The sequence below is a fragment of the Crinia signifera genome, chromosome 1 (genome assembly GCF_055691185.1).
Source record: "Crinia signifera chromosome 1, ASM5569118v1, whole genome shotgun sequence".
Taxonomy (NCBI): domain Eukaryota; kingdom Metazoa; phylum Chordata; class Amphibia; order Anura; family Myobatrachidae; genus Crinia; species Crinia signifera.
The window spans coordinates 388,484,522-388,503,845 of NC_139217.1; the positions used below are offsets into that span (position 1 = coordinate 388,484,522).

At 47.1% G+C, this 19,324-nt stretch overlaps 1 protein-coding gene across 2 annotated transcripts in view; it reads right to left on the bottom strand.

Annotated features, from left to right (window-relative positions):
• Positions 1-19,324, bottom strand: part of GRAMD2B (GRAM domain containing 2B) — a 167,200-nt gene that overhangs the window by 67,749 nt on the left and 80,127 nt on the right. The window contains exon 1 of one of the 2 annotated variants that reach the window (XM_083151569.1): positions 6,085-6,426. The exons of the other annotated variant lie outside the window; for it this stretch is intronic. Coding sequence (XP_083007695.1) covers positions 6,085-6,170 — 86 coding nt within the window. The 5' untranslated portion in view covers positions 6,171-6,426. Of the gene's footprint in view, positions 1-6,084; positions 6,427-19,324 lie in introns of those variants that run through there. 2 annotated transcript variants of the gene reach the window in all.

The following is a 19,324-nucleotide window of genomic DNA, read 5'->3' on the forward strand; positions in this document are numbered from 1 at the left end:
GCGCAGCGAGCCCCGAAAGGGGACACGGATTACTTTACATGTATTCCGCGTCCGCTCGCCACGCTTCGGGCTCGGTGGCTCGCCACATTATCTAATATCAACTCCACGCCGACGTGGATAGTGGGGGTATGAAAAGGTCAGAGGATGCGTGCCGCCGCTCACTACGCTTCGGGTTGGCGTTGATAGTGGGGGTGGCGTTGACAATGGGGGTGCATTTAACATTGTAAGCACTCATCAGGGTGCTTGTACAATTAAAAATCGCATAGCATGCCATTTGCTGGCGTGCAATGCTATGCGATATTTCATTGTACAAGCACTCCTGTTAATTTAACGGATATGCAATAATAACCACTATTACCCCACAGGTTTACAGGTTTACCCTAGGGTGGGGGGGGGGCACTTTTAATCCTCACAGGGCTTTGCTCAAAGTCCATCTTAAAAGCAATCTGTGCTTTTCAGTCTTAAATTGAGATTGCTTGTACCATGCGTAAATTACTTCAGAATCTGCCGGGTTTTTTTTTTTTTATCTCAAATTTGGCTTGAGAAACCATTAGACTAGGGCAGTGGTTCCCAACCCTGGTCCTCAACTACCCCCAACAGTGCACGTTTTCCAGGTCACACGTCAGGTGCACTCATTCAGGCACATTTGAAAAGATCACAGGTGGAGCTAATTATCTCACCTGTGATTCTTTTGTGGAGACCTGCAAAACGTGCACTGTTGGGGGTACTTGAGGACCAGGGTTGGGAACCACTGGACTAGGGGCAAACACCAGGGCAAGAATGTGCATGGAATTGGCAGCAGTAGGCACGAATGCAAAAGTGGTCACAATGAAAGTACAGGAAAAGGTGTAGTGTGTGGGTGTGTAATTGCAAACTAATACCCCTTTTACACCAGAGCTGCGACCCGGTTATTGTCGCTCCAGTCTGGGCCGGGGCTTGGTGTAAAAGGAGGAAAAAAAATTTAAAATAACCCGGGTCCTGTTACCCGGTGTCCGACCCGGCAAATGTTCAGGGTCGGCACGGGGCTTCCCCGGAGTCACGGGCCGTGTAAATGGGTAACCTGGGTCATCCGACCCAGGGACCCATTTCCTCCAATCAGGGAGCCCCAACCTCTGGGCCGCAGTGTCCGGAAGTCAGTCCGGAGGTTGGGCAGGGGCAGCCTACTATGCAGACAGCAGCGGAGGCTGGGAGGAGGTGAATGGATGCCTGTGTGTGTGGCATCCATTCACCTCATGGCCGGCGGGGTAAGTGGGTTTTCCGGCGCTTGGAGATGATGTAATCTTCGGGCACCTGTCTCAGGGCCTAAATTCACCGGCGTCGCCCACCAGGCATAATGCCGGGGGACGCCGGTGTAAAAGCGAACCTATCCGGGTCCAAAATGCCAGGTGAGACTCGCCAGTTTTGGTGTAAAAGTGGTATAATACTGCTTTCAGACTGCAAACCCGGGTTCAATCCTGTATTGTGAACACGAGTCAATCCCTGCTGCGACCTGGGTTATACTCTTGACACCTTTCGCACTGCACTTCAACCCGGGTTATTCCCTGGTTGACCGCTTTCACACTGGACCCGGGACAGCACAGCAAAACCTATTGCTGTCATTAAAAGTGGACTTTTTTCAGGCTGGCAAACATGATGTCACAAAGGAAACAAAAATGAGGAATACTGAGCGATGCCTATATTTGCGCAGGGGGGAGAGCCTCTCTTTTAGCTATGTTTTTGTAAGCCACAGCATCTTTTACTGTTCCGGCCATATCTGCACATTTCTTCTTCTCCCCACACCTCCTCATCTGAATGCTGCCTCAGGTGTGTACTCTGCAGTGTGCTGCTTGGTTTTCCGGGCTCTGGCCACTAACCTCATGAAAGGAGAAGTCCAATAGCTGCATTTGATGAATACAGTGTTAAATAACCTGACCGGGCTGGAGACACAAGGTAACGGCAATAACACAGGTCCAGAGTGCGGTCTGAAAGTGGTATAACATGGCCATGGAATATAATGCTCACATGCAGTAACAACTTGGGGGAGGGGAAGCCTGCACATACAGTATATTTGAAAGTGTTGAAATTATTATAAATAATGTTTGCATCTGCTTGGTGGAGCAATGCTGATGCCCCCAAGACTTGAGACTATTAGCTGCACAGTGTGGGCATTAACGTCAATCTATATACACTACACCCTGCTCCAGTCACAGCTAAGTACAACCAAGGGTATGGAGTAGCTGCGCCAGTTTTACAGACACGAGTCCCTATTAATAGATTGCTGAGTGTACGCACAGAAGAGCTGTTGTGTGTGGCTCAGATAGGATCAGAAATAAAGCAGCAAAGGGATGTGCACATTCCTTACCAGTGACAAGGAAGTGGCCTGAAGAGTCTAATGGGCATGTTATGGGAGTGTCACAGGCTTGTCAATGAAGAAATTTGCATTCTCAGATGTATAGGCGCTTCCACCTAGACCTGCGGTAGCCAACCCTAGTCCTCGAGAGCTACCAACAGTGCATGTTTTGCAGGTCTTCTCACAGAATCACAAGTGAGCTAATTAGCTCCATCTGTGGAGCTTTTAAAATGTGTCAGTGATTAATGAGTGCAGCAGCTAGGTTGTCTGGAAAATGTGAACTGTTGGTAGCTCTCGAGGGCTAGGGTTGGCTACCACTGACCTAGACCATGTTCAGACAAAGAAACAGGTGCAAGTGTCAATGGTTGAGTGTAAAGTACACATGGGTGCTAAAAGTGGGTCTGCACCTTTAGTCGCATGCTGGGACAAAGGAGAATGCTGAAAATAACGCTTCCATATTATTACTCCAGCAACATAAGCTAAAGCAGTCACAAAGGTGTCGACACATCTGAATTAGGCCCTTGATATTAAAATTGCAGTTATGCTCTGTAGCGTTCATGAGGTCAGGGATAACATTATGTATTGTACACTTTTCTCTCTGCTGGGCAACTGCACCTACGGGCAAAAATGCTCAAAATCATAGAACATTCTTATTTTGTAATATTTCTTTGGGGGAATACAGGTAGTTCATCAGCTAATAAATATCAAGTCAAATGTATACTGCAGTATAATACAAAAATAGAAATACTATATTCAAAAACTAGTCTTATTGGAGGCCATGGCATTTGGCAGGTATAGTATAGTCCAATATTTAGTGCACAGTGAAACTCAAGAGACATGAATCCGGAGAAATTGTAACACTATATAGCATGGGTCTTCAAACTGTGGCCATCCAGATGTTGTGAAACTACAAATCCCAGCATGCCTTGCCACAGTTTTAACACTCCCTTATAGCAAAAATGTCGCAAGGCATGCTGGGATTTGTAGTTTCACAACATCTGGATGGCCACAGTTTGAAGACCCATGTTATATGGCATGGGTAGTAAAACCAGTCCATGAAGATACTCTCAGAGTGGGTGTCAGAGCCACCACAAGATGTTGTAGAGCCACTGTGGATACACCTAAAGAGTGCATTTCCTTAATACCCCGTTCTCACTGCAGCCAAATTCCCGGGTCTAGCATATGGACCCGGGAATTTGCCTTTAAACACAGGATTTTTGGCAGTTTGAACAGGTCGCATATCCAGATCTCATACACGGGTAAAACCCTTCTTTTTACCCGTGTCTGAGATCCGGGTATGCAGACACGGGTTGACCCGTTCACACTGCCGAAAAACCCGTTTTTAAAGGCAAATTCTGGGGTAGAACTTCTTCACCCGGGAATTTGCCTTGCAGTGAGAACGGGGGTCCAGCGCGGCAGTCCCCGGCATTTTAATGCCGGGTAAAAGCCGTGTATTTCTCACTCGCAGTGAGAACACGGCATAAGTGGAAAGTGTATTGACAGACCAACACCAAATCCAGAACGTCCAAAGAAGCCAAAGCAAGGGAGGAGAATCTCATCGCTACACCAGTCAGCAAAAAAGGTATGATGGAGGAAATTGAAGGCAAGAAAAGTAAATAAAGTGAACAGCAAGGCACTAAAGAAACAAAGCCATACCTAGGCCAGTATTTAATTGTTCGTTAGGGAAGGTGTAAACAGACTGCAAAACTGTACTTCTCTCTACAAAATTCAGGTAACAAAGTGGCTGAGCAAGCATATACAGTAGCTTACATAGATGCAGGGAGTGCAGCTGCTACGATATATACCAAGGGTATATGATACACTCACTGTAGGACAAACCACCCGTTATATTTTTTCCTTCACATTGAAAAATGATTTTATTCTTTAACTTTAATAGTGTTCATTCTACCACCCGCCGTCTTTGAAAACCCATGCAGCTCCGGTGTTTCTAGCACAGGTCTGGTTTGCATATCAGTGCCAATATACTGACCACACTGTGCTAGAAGCACTGCAGCCGACAGCGACACCCCAAACGGAAAGAGGAACTGCATATTATTTCAAAGATGGCGAGTGCTAGAATGAACACATTGTATGAATGTATTTTTTTAAACTGAATCCCAAAATGCAAAAACAAATAAAATTAGAGAATTGCACCACTGTTGCTGCATTGTTAAACCGCATGTATTGGCGAGAAAGGCAACATTTCATAATCATTTTGCTCATGGCTAGTTGCAACAAACATACATCTGTGCGGTATTGTGTGGTCAGTCAGATCATAACCATCATTTTGCAAACAGTCTGTAAACTGAGAGTTAGGAGCCGATTGAATCGGGACCAAAGTACCAACCAGAGTTGATCGTAAATGCTACTTTCTTAAATGGGCAAAATCACTACGTGTGTAGGCCCCTTTAGATTTGGGCGAGCCGTTTTGATTCTATGCAGGTTAAATACTGGCTACACTTTACACAGCAACTTAGATTTCAGTTTGAACACACCCCACCCTAATGTAACTTTCTCTGCACATGTTGCATCTGCCCCACCTGCAGTATAGCATGGTTTTGCCAACTGAGAAAATTTTTGTGATCAGCTCCTTTATCTCTCTCCAAGCTTTTATGAATCTCCCCCCCCCCCCCCCCCCCCCACATGGTAACATAGTCAGCCACCCACTCCAAAGTTGTACCCCTTTCACACTGCAGCTCTTCAAATGAGCAGTGTGGAATGTAGACACTGTTAGGACAGCCAGAAATCCTATTGAACGTTCTGCAACCCAGAAGGATTTCCTCCTGCCATTTCTCAAGCTAGATACAGTTAACAGGAAACATTACCTTTAGGCTCATCACTGCTGTGCAATGTCATCATCTCATTTGCAGTCACATGTGACCCTTTATATTGCCTACTGCTGCAAATATTGGATAACTATAAGAAAATGTAACTAATCAGTCGTTCAGTTAAATAACAATTGCACAGCCGGAGTCTGGCATCTGCCACACTGTCCATCTCCAATGCGAGCCTACAAATGGCAGTACTCCTAGCATAGTTACATCTACTTTTTACTACTCTGGAATGTATGCATCCATTAGATTGAGTGACTGTATCTTCATTTTGTCAACAGAATGTTGCTTAATTTTTAACATGCGGATAGATAGATAGATAGATAGATAGATAGATAGAGTCTCAGTTTGTATGTCTCTAAAACCCTGCCATCTGTTAGCAGCGAGTAAAACTACATCTCTCACACATGCACACAGAGGCAATCACAAGGTAGCAGACTAGCTTTCGAAGCATTTGCTAGCAATGTATAAGTTGTCAGTACAAGTATTATGGACGAAAAATACAGTAAGTGTTGACATAGTTGAGGTTTACATTATGAATGTATCCCTCTGGAGGACTTATAGGACTGTAGTAGCAATCCAACTCCAAATAAAGGAATGTGCACAGGGAAAGGAATTATAACACTCACATAACTTGTGCCAGGAGAGTTGTGCACACCAGACAGAGGAAGTGGTCTCTCTGCAGCCTCCTATCTCCCTAGTGCCTGGAAGTTAGTGTACACACATGATATATGTGGAGTGAAAGCCTGGAAATCGATTCCACAGTAACATTAGGACCCAAACAGAGTGACCTGATTCCTTAATGAGGAAGCAGAAGCTGCTGCATAAACTTTCTAGCAGCTGGCAGACAAATCCAAGACATTCTTACTTTTAAAAGCGAAAGTAGAGGCAACAAAGAGAGAGGGACATGCTAGTGACACTTACACGCATGATGAAGCTCCCTTGGGGTCTTTTTTAGGTGCCTTCTGCGGCTCTTCCGGCTCCCCCGTCGGCTCTGTCATGATCACCATTTCCAGAGAAGAGTTCCTGCTGCTTTCTGTGACTATAGCTCCCTCCTCCAGCCCTGACTCACACACTCAGCACTACCCCTCTCCTTCCTTCCCAATTATTACCCAAGCTGATAGATCCCCTCCAGTTACTTCCTTCCACTGGACATCCCGTGGGACCTGGGTCTCAGACAGGAACACCCATGGACAGATCTGCTCCAGCACAGTCCAAAATCAAACAATAATAATGGAAACCTGTTCTACCAGCCCTTCTGCAGCATAGGAAAGCTAATTGCTAACCAGCTGCAAGCATTTATCTTACCCGGCAAATATTAGCTGAATAAGGAAAGTATGCAAATGTCCAATTTATAAGATATTTTATTTATTTGGGGTATTATGGTGTAACAGGTTATCCTCTTTTCTTTGCAAAGCTCTTTGTTTAAATAATTTAAATAGGAAGCAGCGTTATAAAGGCCCCGCCCCCTTTGATTTAACAATGGGACTGTTTCAATTTTTCAAAAGTAGTTGATTGAGAAGGTCTTGTTTTACCTGTGCCAGGAAAGAGTGAATGGATCATGATACAACAAAGAGCGTTCTGTGCTGAAGTGGATAGTCTTAATTATCTGGCTTCTATTGGTTTGCAAATACTATACTACAGTATATCGCAAAAAAAGAAAAAATCCTGAATTACAGTCAATAGACAGAGATTATGTTGCTTCTAGTTTATCAGTAAATGCAATTGATTTCTTGTAAGTCTATGGACTGACAATATTGACTATGCATGCTGCTGTTTGTACAAGAAACTATTTTATATGCTTGTTTGATTTTTAACAATGGGGAAAAAATAAAGCGCTTTTGAATAGCTTCGTTTTTGTTTTCAGTGATTATTTTACTGCTCGCTCTTTCCCCTACATGCTTTGCGGTTATGTGTGATATTCGCTAAAAAAGTCATAATGTTGCCAATAATTGTGTGTGATGAGCACAGGAGGATATTCAGGTTGACGCGCTTTGCGTGTCTTTTAAACACCGCCCGCACGAAAGGCCGCCCTACGTACGCACTGCGAAAGTTCCCGCACGCATGAGAATGGATGCTTTGCATAAACATCTATTTGCAGCTTGCGTGCGGGTAAGAAATAATTCAAATGATTGCTAAGGTGCACGCTAATAGCTATAATCGTTGTCAATAAATCGCCAGGTGCGCGCTCCCATTTTTAGCCCCCTTGTAATCGCTGGTCGCAGAAGCTTGCTCCTGGACCAGATGATGTCCTCTGCGGCTCCCCCGGCAGAGGTTCCCTTTCATCAGCAACCATCTCTGGTCGCTGATGAAAAGGAGACACTGAGCAATATATCGCCTCCGTGTGTACACAGCTTTAGAGCTGCATGCTCCCTGTATGAGGGAGGGCAGCTGACATGCGGTCATATCGGCTATCCGCCCCGGGCACCCACGTCATTGCCGCATTACCATGGGAACACCCAGCATTTTCAATGGGATGCCCATGTAATGCTGGGTGTTCATGGGTGCATCCCCTCGCCACCTCCCCATGCCCCACACCCAAACTGCTAATGGGCCGGTGAATAAGCAATAAGCAGTGGCGGTTTTTACGTATGGGCTGCAGCCCCCCAGGTAAAATCCGCCACTGCAGTGAAGCCAAATGCAGTCTGTGAGATTGCACTGGCTGCACTGTGACTGGCACTGACTTCCTATTGGAAGTCCGACCTGCCAGTCACCAAAGGCAGTCCCATTGGGAGGTGTTCCCTCCCACTGGGATGCCTCTATGGGCTGCTGCATGGCAGCCAGTGGCGTAACTTGGGGTCCGCAGCCCCAGCGATGGCGGGGGGGAACAGGCTCCACCGGGGCGTGGGTTAACTTGTACACAGCATTGTACATTTGCCGACTGGGATCCCGGAATACACAGCAGCGCTGCGCGCAAGCTGGAAGGGCAGCGGGCATGGTGGAAGGGGGAGCGCTCTCTGGCTGTCTGCGTGAGGACGCAGTGACAGGTTCACTGAGCGTCCTCACACAGACAGCCAGACTCGCCAGAGAGCGCTCCCCCTTCCACCATGCCCGCTGTCCTTCCAGCTTGCGTGCAGCGCTGCTGTGTGCAGCGATACAGCGATTGTACAATGCTGTACAGTTTTTCCTCCTGCCTCGCCACCCCTGGCCACAGCGATCAGATAGGCTGTCTGATCACTGTGGCCAGGAACAGCGCGGCAGGTGGAAAACTCGGTAAGGACCTGGCAGGACGCGGTAAGGAGGGGAGAGGGGGAGAGAGATCGCGCTCACCTCCGCTGGCTATGTGTGACACACGGTCCCCGGTGGCTGCTGGAATTTTTAAAAAAATTAGGGGGGGGGGGAGGGGGCGCCAGAATTTATTTTGGCTGGGGGGAGAAAAATTGCTAGTTACGCCACTGATGGCAGCCCATAAAATCCAGGGTCTGCACATGCGCAGTATCTACAGCAGTACTGTCTATGTGCTGGTCCCTATATTGTACAGGCTCCGGGACTGTGATTTCACTTCTAGGGCTGAAGCAGTCCATAGAAGCTGACTACATGCACAGTACAGAGGTTGGTACTGGGCATGCGCCAGACAAGTGCCTGTCATCATTGTCCAAGCACTGGATCGCAGCTTACCGAGCAAACCTAAATCAGGCCCATTATTGGCTGCCACCCAACCCCCCCCCCCCCCCCCCTGCTATTATGTCACTGCTCCCTTTATTTCCGGGCCAGTCCAGAAGCCTCAATATCACCAAAGCAGACCCAACTTCACCCTACTACCTCCCTAGGGTTACCACCTAGTCCCTTTAATTCCGGACACATGTTAATTACACAGGTTCTGTGGCAGTTTAAAATCAGGTGAAGTGGAGTCTTGAAGTCAGCCAGCCACAGAACCTGTGTAATTAATATGTGTCCGGAATTAAAGGGACTAGGTGGTAACCCTACTAACTCCCCCAGGACCACAATTTGCTGCCCTTTGTATCAATCATGTCAGTTGCAAAAACACTTGTAAAAAAAAAAAAAACGGAATGTAAAATAAAATAAAAGAGGTACACCTGGTCTCATCAGCCAGTTGTACCGCTCTCCCAGCAAGTGCTGCCCCTAGGCCAGTGCTGGGCAACACCGTTCCTCCAGATGTTAGTGAACTACACATCCCAGCATGCTTTGCATCAGTTTCAGCATGGCCACATAGCAAAACTAATGCAAAGCATCCTGGGATGTGTAGTTCACTAACATCTGGAGGGCCGGTGTTGCCCAGCCCTGCCCTAGGCTCATGCAGCCTTAGGCCGGTTTCACACACTCCGGCTTCTGCCGGACGGTGAAATCCCGCACGGCCAGGGAGCCGTGCCGCACACATTAGTTGTGAATGGACACTATTGTGTCCATTCACACGGGACGGCCACGGCTGCAGCCGGATCCCATCACTGGAAGGGACGGCTGCCGGGCTGTGGCCATCCTCACCATTGTAATCTGCTGAGTGCGGCACGGCTCCCTGGCCGTGCGGGATTTCACCGTCCGGCAGCAGCCGGAGTGTGTGAAACCAGCCTTACATCAGTGGTAGCCAACTCCAGTCCTTGAGAGCTACCAAAAGTTCACATTTTCCAGACAACCAAGCTGCTGCACAGGTGCACTCATTACTCACTAACACATTTTAAAAGATCCACAGGAGGAGCTAATTACTTCACTTGTGATTCTGTGAGGAGATCTGGAAAACATTAACTGTTGGTAGCTCTCAAGGACTGGAGTTGGCTACCCCAGCCTTACATGCTTAGTGGGAAATCCAGGCCAGCAGAAAAAGAGAAGGGCGGTCCTTAGCTACACAGACTGCCAGTAAATATTCAGTTTTGCAGGAGACACAGGTACACTAAAAAGCTATTAATCCAGCAACAAAGGCTGGTAAGACTAGGGTATTTAGCAAAGAGCCCATCTGTATATTGGCCCACTGCCCAGGCAATAGCCTGAAGCTAAATCGTAACTTTTTATCTTACTATGAACAAATGGTCAGAGTCGCAGCTGTTTAACTCAGAACTTTTCTTGGAACAGTCTTATATTACCTTGATGTGCAACAGAGATCCCTCCCAGTGCAGCTGCTGTATAGCTTATATCATACTTGCCTACTATTGAAAACTAATTTCAGGGAGATTATAGTTGGTAATAGACTTTGCACAGCGCGCCATTGAGGGGGGGCGTGTCATGCTCCATCTAAAGGGCGTGTCTAGTTCCATATAAAGAGAGATTGTGAAAAGAGATTGTGAACATGGCACCTAGAAGAGTGGGTGTGTCCTGCTACATCTGAGAGGAATCTTTTAAAATGATATATACAAATGTAGATAAGCCCCAAAGCAGTTAGTAAGAGCTACTATACTTGGTGCTGGGAAATGGTGCTGATGATTCAATGTAAATGTATCTATCTCTTATTCCCTTTTCCACCAAAAATGTAACAGTATAATGTGGGCTAGGTGACATGAGGGAGATCACTGCTATTGCAGGGAGTCTCCTGCAGAATGCAGGAGGATAGGCAACTATGGCTTATATGAGCCACTGGTTATTGATATGTACTTACTACAGGGAAAAGCAAAGCAACACTGTGCACCACTGATCTCTAGAGACCACTGATTTAATGATAGTAATTTATACTGCAGTGTTTTGTGTGTGTATGTACAGTTGTGCTCATAAGTTTACATACCCTAGCAGAATTTGTGATTTTCTGGCCACTCATGGTTAGTGGCATACTTGCCTACCTGCCCCTCTCCATGCAGGAGAAAATGCTCTGTTCCTGGGCTTCCCTGGTAATGTATGATTGCCATCACCTGTGGTGAAACACCTTTACCTAGCTCCCCACAGGTGATGGCAATCATACATTACCAGGGAAGTCCAGGAACAGAGCATTTTCTCCTGCATGGAGAGGGGCAGGTAGGCAAGTATGGGTTATGCTGCTTTCCCACTGCAGACCCGTTTTAGTTTACAGGTAATCTTAAATGGTATTTAGCATTCCCACTGCAGCAGATTACAGTTTCAAATGCCATTTAAGTACCATTCCCATTGCAGGTAAAACGTTTTAGCTCTTCAAAACGTTTAGTGCCTGTGACAATGGGTCAGGCCTATCTTTCCTTGTTGAGATATATATATATATATATATATATATATATATATATATATAGATCTATATATATCAGGGTTGCCGACCCTCCCGGAATTTCCGGGAGTCTCCCGAAAATCGGGTACCCCCTCCCGGCCCCCGGAAGGGTGGGCAACCCTCCCGGATTCAGGGGGGACCCCCGGATTGCGGCATTAAAATGCCGCAATCCTCGGGTCTCAGAGGAGGGGGCGGAGCTAAAACGGCAAAATCGCGTCATTTTAGCCCCGCCCCCTCCACGGAGATCCATGAATTTGCTGCTGTAACAGCATGGGGGCGGGGCTTATTGATGTCACTTGTAAGACCCGCCCCCTGAGCGGCTGCTGAAACTCTCCTCTCCGGGCTTCTCCCGGAGAGGAGATTCTTAAAGTCGGCAACCCTGATATATATATAGATAGATATATATCTATCAACAAGGATAGACAGGCAGCTTGGAGGGGGTAGAGGGGGGAAGCTGTCCCCGGGTGCTGTGGGGGTAGAGGGGGGAAGCTGTCCCCATGTGCTGCGGGAGGAGGGGGGTCCCTGCTGCTGCTGAGGGGAGAGGGGGTACCTGTCAGCCTGACACGGCGCTGCCGCTGCTGTATCTCCCCCCCGGCGGCCGGTCCTTGCGGCGTATGTACAGTCAGTGTCGGCGGTCCCTCTGGTGCAGGGGAAATAAGTACTATTTCCCCTGCGCCAGAGGGACCGCCGACACTGACTGTACATCCGCCGCAAGAACCGGCCGCCGGGGGGGAGATACAGCAGCGGCAGCGGCCGCCGGGGGGGGAGATACAGCAGCGGCAGCGCCGTGTCAGGCTGACAGGTACCCCCTCTCCCCTCAGCAGCAGCAGGGACCCCCCTCCTCCCGCAGCACCTGGGCACATCTTGCCCAGCGCTGCACGCTGTGGACCCGCTGCGGGTGCCTGCACCCGCAGCGGGACCATGTACACCGCCATTTACACGGGACCCGTGTAAAAGGTGTAAAAGGGGTATAAGAGGACGGGGGCGAGGGGGAGGGGGGGGGGCTGGGGGCAGCGGGGCGTACCGCCGGGCTGAAAGTGGTTAATCTTTCAGCCCGGCAGCGTACACACACGGAGATGATTGCTGAAAAAAATCAGCAATCATCTCTACCGTTTAAAGATGCATTCCCATTGCATCTTAAACGGTAGATTACCGTGCAAAACCCTGCTCTGAAAACGGGTTGAAATACCGTTTAACTTTAAACGGTATTTCAACTCTGGCGCTTTCCCACTGCAGCCTTAAACGGTATTTTGCCCTCAAAAATCGGCAAAATACCGTTTTAAGGCTGCAGTGGGAAAGGGGCATTAGTGGTTTGGTGAAGCCATTTATTGTCAAACAACTGTGTGTTTTTACAATCATAATATCAACAGAAACTACCCAAATGACCCTGATCAAAAGTTTAAATACCCTGGAGATTTTGGCCTGATAGCATACACACAAGTTGACACAAACGGGTTTGCTTGTAATCAGCGTACTGTATGTGTATAAAAGGTCAGTGAGTTTCTGGTCTCCTGAAAGACCCTTGCATCTTTCATCCAGTGCTGCACTGATGTGTCTGGATTCTGAGTTATGGGAAAAGCAAAAGAATTGTCAAAGGATCTGTGGGAAAAGATAATTGAACTGTATAAAACAGGAAAGGTATATAAAAAGAAATCCAAGCAATTGAGAATGCCATTCAGCAGTGTTCAAATTCTAATTAAGAAGTGGAAAATGAGGGATTCTGTGTAAACCAAATCACGTTCAGGTAGACCAACAAAAATTTTAGCCACAACTGCCAGGAAAATTATTCTGGATGCAAAGAAAAATCCACAAATAACTTCAACTGAAATACAAGTGATGTGGTTGTTTCAAAATGCACAATAAGGAGGCATTTGAAGAAAAATGGGCTGCATGGTCGAGTCACCAGAAGAAAGCCATTACTATGGAAATGCCACAAAGCATCCCGCTTACAATACTCCAAACAGGGTCATGTCAATGTTTAAGAGCGTGTGCATTTTCATCAGGACGTCACAGGCAAGCTTGAAACAGATATTTTTTGCTTTCACTTTCTATTAAGGAGTAGTTTGGTCTGTCGAATGGCCTCTGGCGGTACTTCCCCTCAGAGGTGAGGAGTAGTTAGCGCTCCATATCCACCTTCCATTTTTGTCAGCAAAAGATTTAACACAGAATTTACTTCTAATAAAGGGCATAATTTATACCTAATTACAAAGCTGCTTTTTAGCAAGTGGCGCACTGCATGTGGGGTAAATGAAACATGTGTAAATAGTTAGATTTGGGTAAGGTGTGTTCAAACTGAAATCTAAATTGCAATGTAAGAATAAAGCAACCCGTATTCATACCTCCAAACATGACCCTCTCCAGGAGGGACAGGATGCTCTGTTCCTGGACTTTCTCTTATAGTGTGTACACATGGTAAGATTTGGCTTCCGATGTTCCCGATATAGTGAACATCGGAAGCCATATCACATGCTATTTCAGGGCTTGCGAGCCCGATGCGCGCTCCCGTGTGAGTGCGAGTCGGCAGCCAGATAGAGAGGGCAGGCAACACTATATAGTGTAGATCTGCACTATATAGTCTAAATTGTGCCACTCATGCATGCCGTGCGATGCGAGTCCCGATGCGATCTGATCGCATCGAGACTCGCATCTCATGGCAGGATCTGTACGATTGCCATCACCTGTTTCACACAGGTTAATTGATAAGAAACATACCTCCCAACATGACCCTCTCCAGGAGGGACAAAATGCTCTGTTTCTGGACTTCCCTCTAAATGTATGATTGCCATCACCTGTGTTGAACAGGTTAATTGATAAGAAAGGTGTTTCAACACAGGTGATGACAATCATACATTAAGAGGGAAATCCAGAAACAGAGCATTTTGTCCCTCCTGGAGAGGGTCATGTTGGGAGGAATGACGAAAGGTGCTTCCACACAGGTAAAGACAATCCTACATTAAGGGAGAAGTCCAGGAGCAGAGCAATGTGTCCCTCCTATGGTGCGTACACACGGGGGGAGATATATTGCTAGCAATATATTGCTGAGCAATATATTGCTCAGTGTCTCCTTTTCATCAAGCGACCAGAGATGGTCGCTGGTGAAAAGGAACCTCTGCTGGGGGAGCCGCAGAGGTAATTTGCTGGTCGCAGGAGCAAGCTTGCTCCTGCGACCAGCGATTACAGTGGGGCAGAAAACGGGAGCGCGCACCCGGGGCACACTCCCAATCACTGGCAATATGGTAGCCTGTGACCATATTCCCAGCGATTATAGCCCCTATCGCCCCCATGTGTACACAGCACTAGAGAGGGTTATATTGGGAGGTATGAGTATTTACCCTTCACAGAAACAAAATAACTCACCCAAATCTAAAGGGGCATACAGTATACACATGAGAGATGAGATGTGTTCTAAGAATTTTTACTAAGCCATAGTTGCCTACCCTCCTGCATTCTGCAGGAGACTCCCTGAAACAGCAGCAATCTCCCTCTCTCCCTCATTAGTCTAGCAATCTCCCTCATTTCTCCTAGTCTACATTACACTGTTACATTTTTTTGGGGGAAAAAAAGGAATGAGAGATACATTTACATTGAACCATCCACACCATTTCCCAGCACTTTACCATATATGGAGCTAGACATGCCCTGTGGGTGGAGCATGACACACCCCCTCAATGGGGTGCTGTACAAAATTCTGCTACCAACAATAATCTCCCTGAAACTAGTTTTCAAAAGTAGGCAAGTGTGTACTAAGCTATTTAGGGTAGGCGATTTCCCATAGAGAGCCCATACACATGCAGCAATGTGTGCTAAATGATTTTGCTAAGCGATTTTACTTGAGCCAAATAAAAGGCAGGATAGTGGTTCAGGATGGCGTAGATCTCGCTCACGATGGCTCATTCCATACACAGAGAGAGCTTTGCAGTCACTTGTTAAGCGATATGACTAGATTTTGACTGCATGCACTGACTTAACTAGCGGGCGATAGCGAGGCGCGGGGCTGTGCATCGCCATTGCTCGGGGGCATACACACAGAGCAATCTGTGCTTACTCTCTAAGGGATCTAGTCATCGCTTAGAAAAGAGAACAAAATCGCTCTGTAAGTATGCCCCTTAACTCTCTCTGCACATGTTACATTTGCCCCACCTACAGTGCACATGGTCCATTTGCAAAAAAAGCAGCTTTGCGATCAGATCTGAATTAGGCCCAAAGTGTCATCTGCAGCTGGAGATGTAAGCACTGATTACACAACATCAGATCCTGTTATATTGTGTCACTGAAGTTTTGTAATACCAGTGGAACCAAACTTTAGCTATGCCCACATACTGTATGTCTCTTTTTATTTTGCATGAGATTATATTAATAGCTCTTGATAAACCACTGTGATCCTTACAATATCTATGTACATTTTGATAAGGATATAATGCACACACAGGAATGCATTGAAAAAATAATAACATGCTCAGTAGCATTTAAGCACATTGGCCCTCATTCAGATTGCAAATTATCGGCATACCACCAATTATGATGTGCGATACTTTGCGCATTCGCCGGACCCATTTTGCATGTGATCTGTAACAGTGGATCAGGACGGCATCAGACTATCAGTGATTGATAGTATGATGGCAGGGGCTGGCTGGCAAATTTTAGCCTGGGGGGCAAGTCCAGAGCACTGGCCCATAAGTAACAGAACATTTTGAAGGAGGCGGAGCTGCTCGCCTATGGCAGTGAGAGTGGCCGGAGCTGCCACACTGACAGCCAGCCTAATATAGGTAGTTACGCCCCTGTGCAGGGGGGCTAGTGACACTGCCCCCGGCCTAGCATGCCATTGTTGCTGTAACTGAGCTTCTGCACATGCACAGAAGCTCCAATTGTGGCAGCCAAGGTTTTGCATGTATCAGCCCGGCTTGATAGGAGAACGGCCACTGAGAGGGGTGCAGGACACGGCACACTGGAAATTTGCCCAGCGTCCCAATCCGCCCCTGCCACAGGCTGCTGCCCTGCATAAATAAAGAACAGGACACTAGAGGCTGCCCCCTGCATAAATAAAGAACAGGACACCACAGGCTGCTCCCTTGAGTAAAGAACAGGACACAACAGGCTGCTCCCCCTGCACATTAACAGGAGGACACCACAGGAAACAGCAGATATATATTTTTTATTTTGTGAGTTAGAGCCTCACCTGATTAATGTTTCACCCTACATGTCCTTGCTGCTTCCTTGTGACGCTGCCACAGTCCCCATCCTCCACCTGCCGTCCTCCATCCTCTGCCTGCCATTCTCCACTCTCCACAGACGCAAGGGCTGGGCGGCGTCATCGTCATGATATCCCACTCCCCACGCAGCGTCTGCCACAACTGGGAACAGGTGGCCGGGCTCTCCTCCACATAGCCCTGGAGGCCGGTGGCCATGTTCCTGTAGCCGCGCCCATGTTTTAGAAGCTGGCGCAGCGGGCTACATGAACATGGCCACCAGCTGTGGAGGAGGAGGAGGAGGTAAAGCAGCCCACAACACTCCCGGTAGAGCAGTCTGGGGGGCACATGGCACCCTGCCCCCGGCCCAGCCCGCCCCTGTCTGGTGCTGTTTCGAAGTGGAGAGGAGGCAGCGACAGACTACATTTCTTAAGGTGGAGGCATGTTCCCGGTGTTAAAGGGCAGGGAGCAGTCAAGGATTTCTTATAGTGGATGGAGAACTGACCTTTCCTGACCACTGTTTAACAAATGTGTCAGCCGGGTTGCGCGACCGGAATGGTCAAGCAGCCGCCCAATGGTGTCAGAGATGATCTAATAGTGAGTCCTAGGATGCAGTTTGGATCAGTAATGCTGCAATACCACATAAGAGCTATTGACAGAGGTATTGCAGCGGAAGGGGTAACAAAGGCAGAGTGGTTCAGCAGAAGGGCTTGTGGAGTCTTACTCTCTGTTGTGATGCATCTGCCCCCTTTGATCTCCAGCTGCTGTGATCTTCAGTGATCTTCAGTGCTGCCGAGCACCGCTCCGGCGCCTTTAGATCTTCCGGCGCCCGGAGCTGGTGCACCGCCAGCGCCACCCTCGCTATGCCTCTGCTTAGAAAGCAGCTCCTTAAAGCTTCAGTCAGTGGAGTGCGGTGGGGTGGGGCAGGTGAGGCACAGCCTTTCCTGTCATACTAGCGTATATGCTAGCACTGTAAATTTATAAAGTATGTAAAAAATACAAAGAATATATATAAAAAAATCTTATTTTTATTATTCTAATCATTTTTATAGCCAAAACTCTGGAGTAAAAAGTCCCTCACCTGCCTCACCTGGCTACCTTTTTCTGCACATCTCTTATCAAAACTCATCGAATATCCAGCAGTGTGTACTGCTGCACATGTGTATAATGCTGGTATGTACCCCATGGCTCATATATTGTGTGCATATCTGGCTCTGGTACTTGCCAGGGACTCTTGAACCATTTAACTCACCGCACGTCCCTGACTTCAGTGTTCAGACCCAATTTCCCCTTGTACTTTTACCTGCATTTTAATACAACAAACAGCACAAAAGGATTTTTATCAAATTTATATTACAATATCAGTGTTGTGTGCAGGGCCTGATTAAAGGTTCCCGGTGCCCTAGGCTCATACACAAGTAGTTTTCCTTGTAATGCTGCTAAACACATGTGTATCTGTATGGCTACAGAATTTGCGGGGCAACTTTGAGTCTATCACAAAATTAAGGATAACTCTGAGATCCTTCTTGAACTTGCAAATGACAGGCACTTTTAAGACACCACCTGCACACTTTCACCTGAAGTCAGTATTGGTGGGTGGTGGTCGGAGCAGTAAACTGAAGTTGTGTTTAATGTGCCGAAAACCCTTGCACTGACCCTGAATGATATAAGTATCTCTATATAAGTATCTCTTCCACTCAGATGTTGCAGACTTTTGTATCACTTCCACCTTGGTCTTGAAAACCCTGTAAACACCAGTGCATATATGCAAATGTGGATGGGTGCCGTCTCAGACTGGCCCGCTGGAGTACCGGGGGATTCACAGGTAGGCCTCTGTGATTTATGACCCTGACCACTTTTTAGGGGGCGGGGCCTGACACAACCTTTAATGAGTTAATGCTGCTGGGCAGTCATCAGCTATTGACTAACCTGGCAGAGTCTGCAGGCTGGGAGGCTGATTTAACTCCATTCCCAGAGTAGACGTGCGGGCAGGGGGTGGACATCACGTTGCGCCATGACATCATGTTGCATCATAATGTCATGATCTGACATTATGGGCGCATAACATCCCAGACCAACATTGTATGGGTGCCACCACAAACACTAGTTGGTGCCTGCAGCATCCTGCAGCTATACATTTCCTGTATTATATGACTGATCCCGGCTACAGGATATAAATCAGTTTTAATTTCACTTTACTGTTATGAATTTGCTTTAAATGTATCTGATTGTTCAACAATGTGGAATTGTGTGCTAGAATACAGCACTTGCACTGCATTTTATATACAAGTAAATGATTTAATTTCTGTAGATTTATTTCAGGTTTTTCTTCTATTCCCGTGTTTCTCATTTTCCATATCCTCTCACTACCCCAGTCACACTTTCGTCCTATTTTCCCTTGCCCTCTTCTAATCCAACTCACCCTCATTATTATTATTATTAGTTGTTGTTGTTGTACCATACATGTCTACAATTGAAAACTAGTTTCAGGCAGATTATAGTTGGTAGCAGAATTTTGCACAGTGCCCCACTGAGGGGGCGTGTCATGCTCCACTCAAAGGACGTGTCTAGTTCCATATATGGAGAGATTGTGAAAAGATATTGTGAACGTGGCACCTAGAAGCGTGGTAGTAAGAGCAACTTTACTTGGTAAAGTGCTGGGAAATGGAGCTGATGATGCAATGTAAATGTATATCTCTTTCATTCCTTTTGTCCCCAAAAATGTAACAGTGTGATGTGGGCTAGGTGACATGAGGGAGATTGCTAGACTAATGAGGGAGAGTGGGAGATTGCTGTTATTTCGATGGTCGGTGACCATCGAAAGATGTGGGCGGTTACCCGAGCCTTGCTCATGGATGTT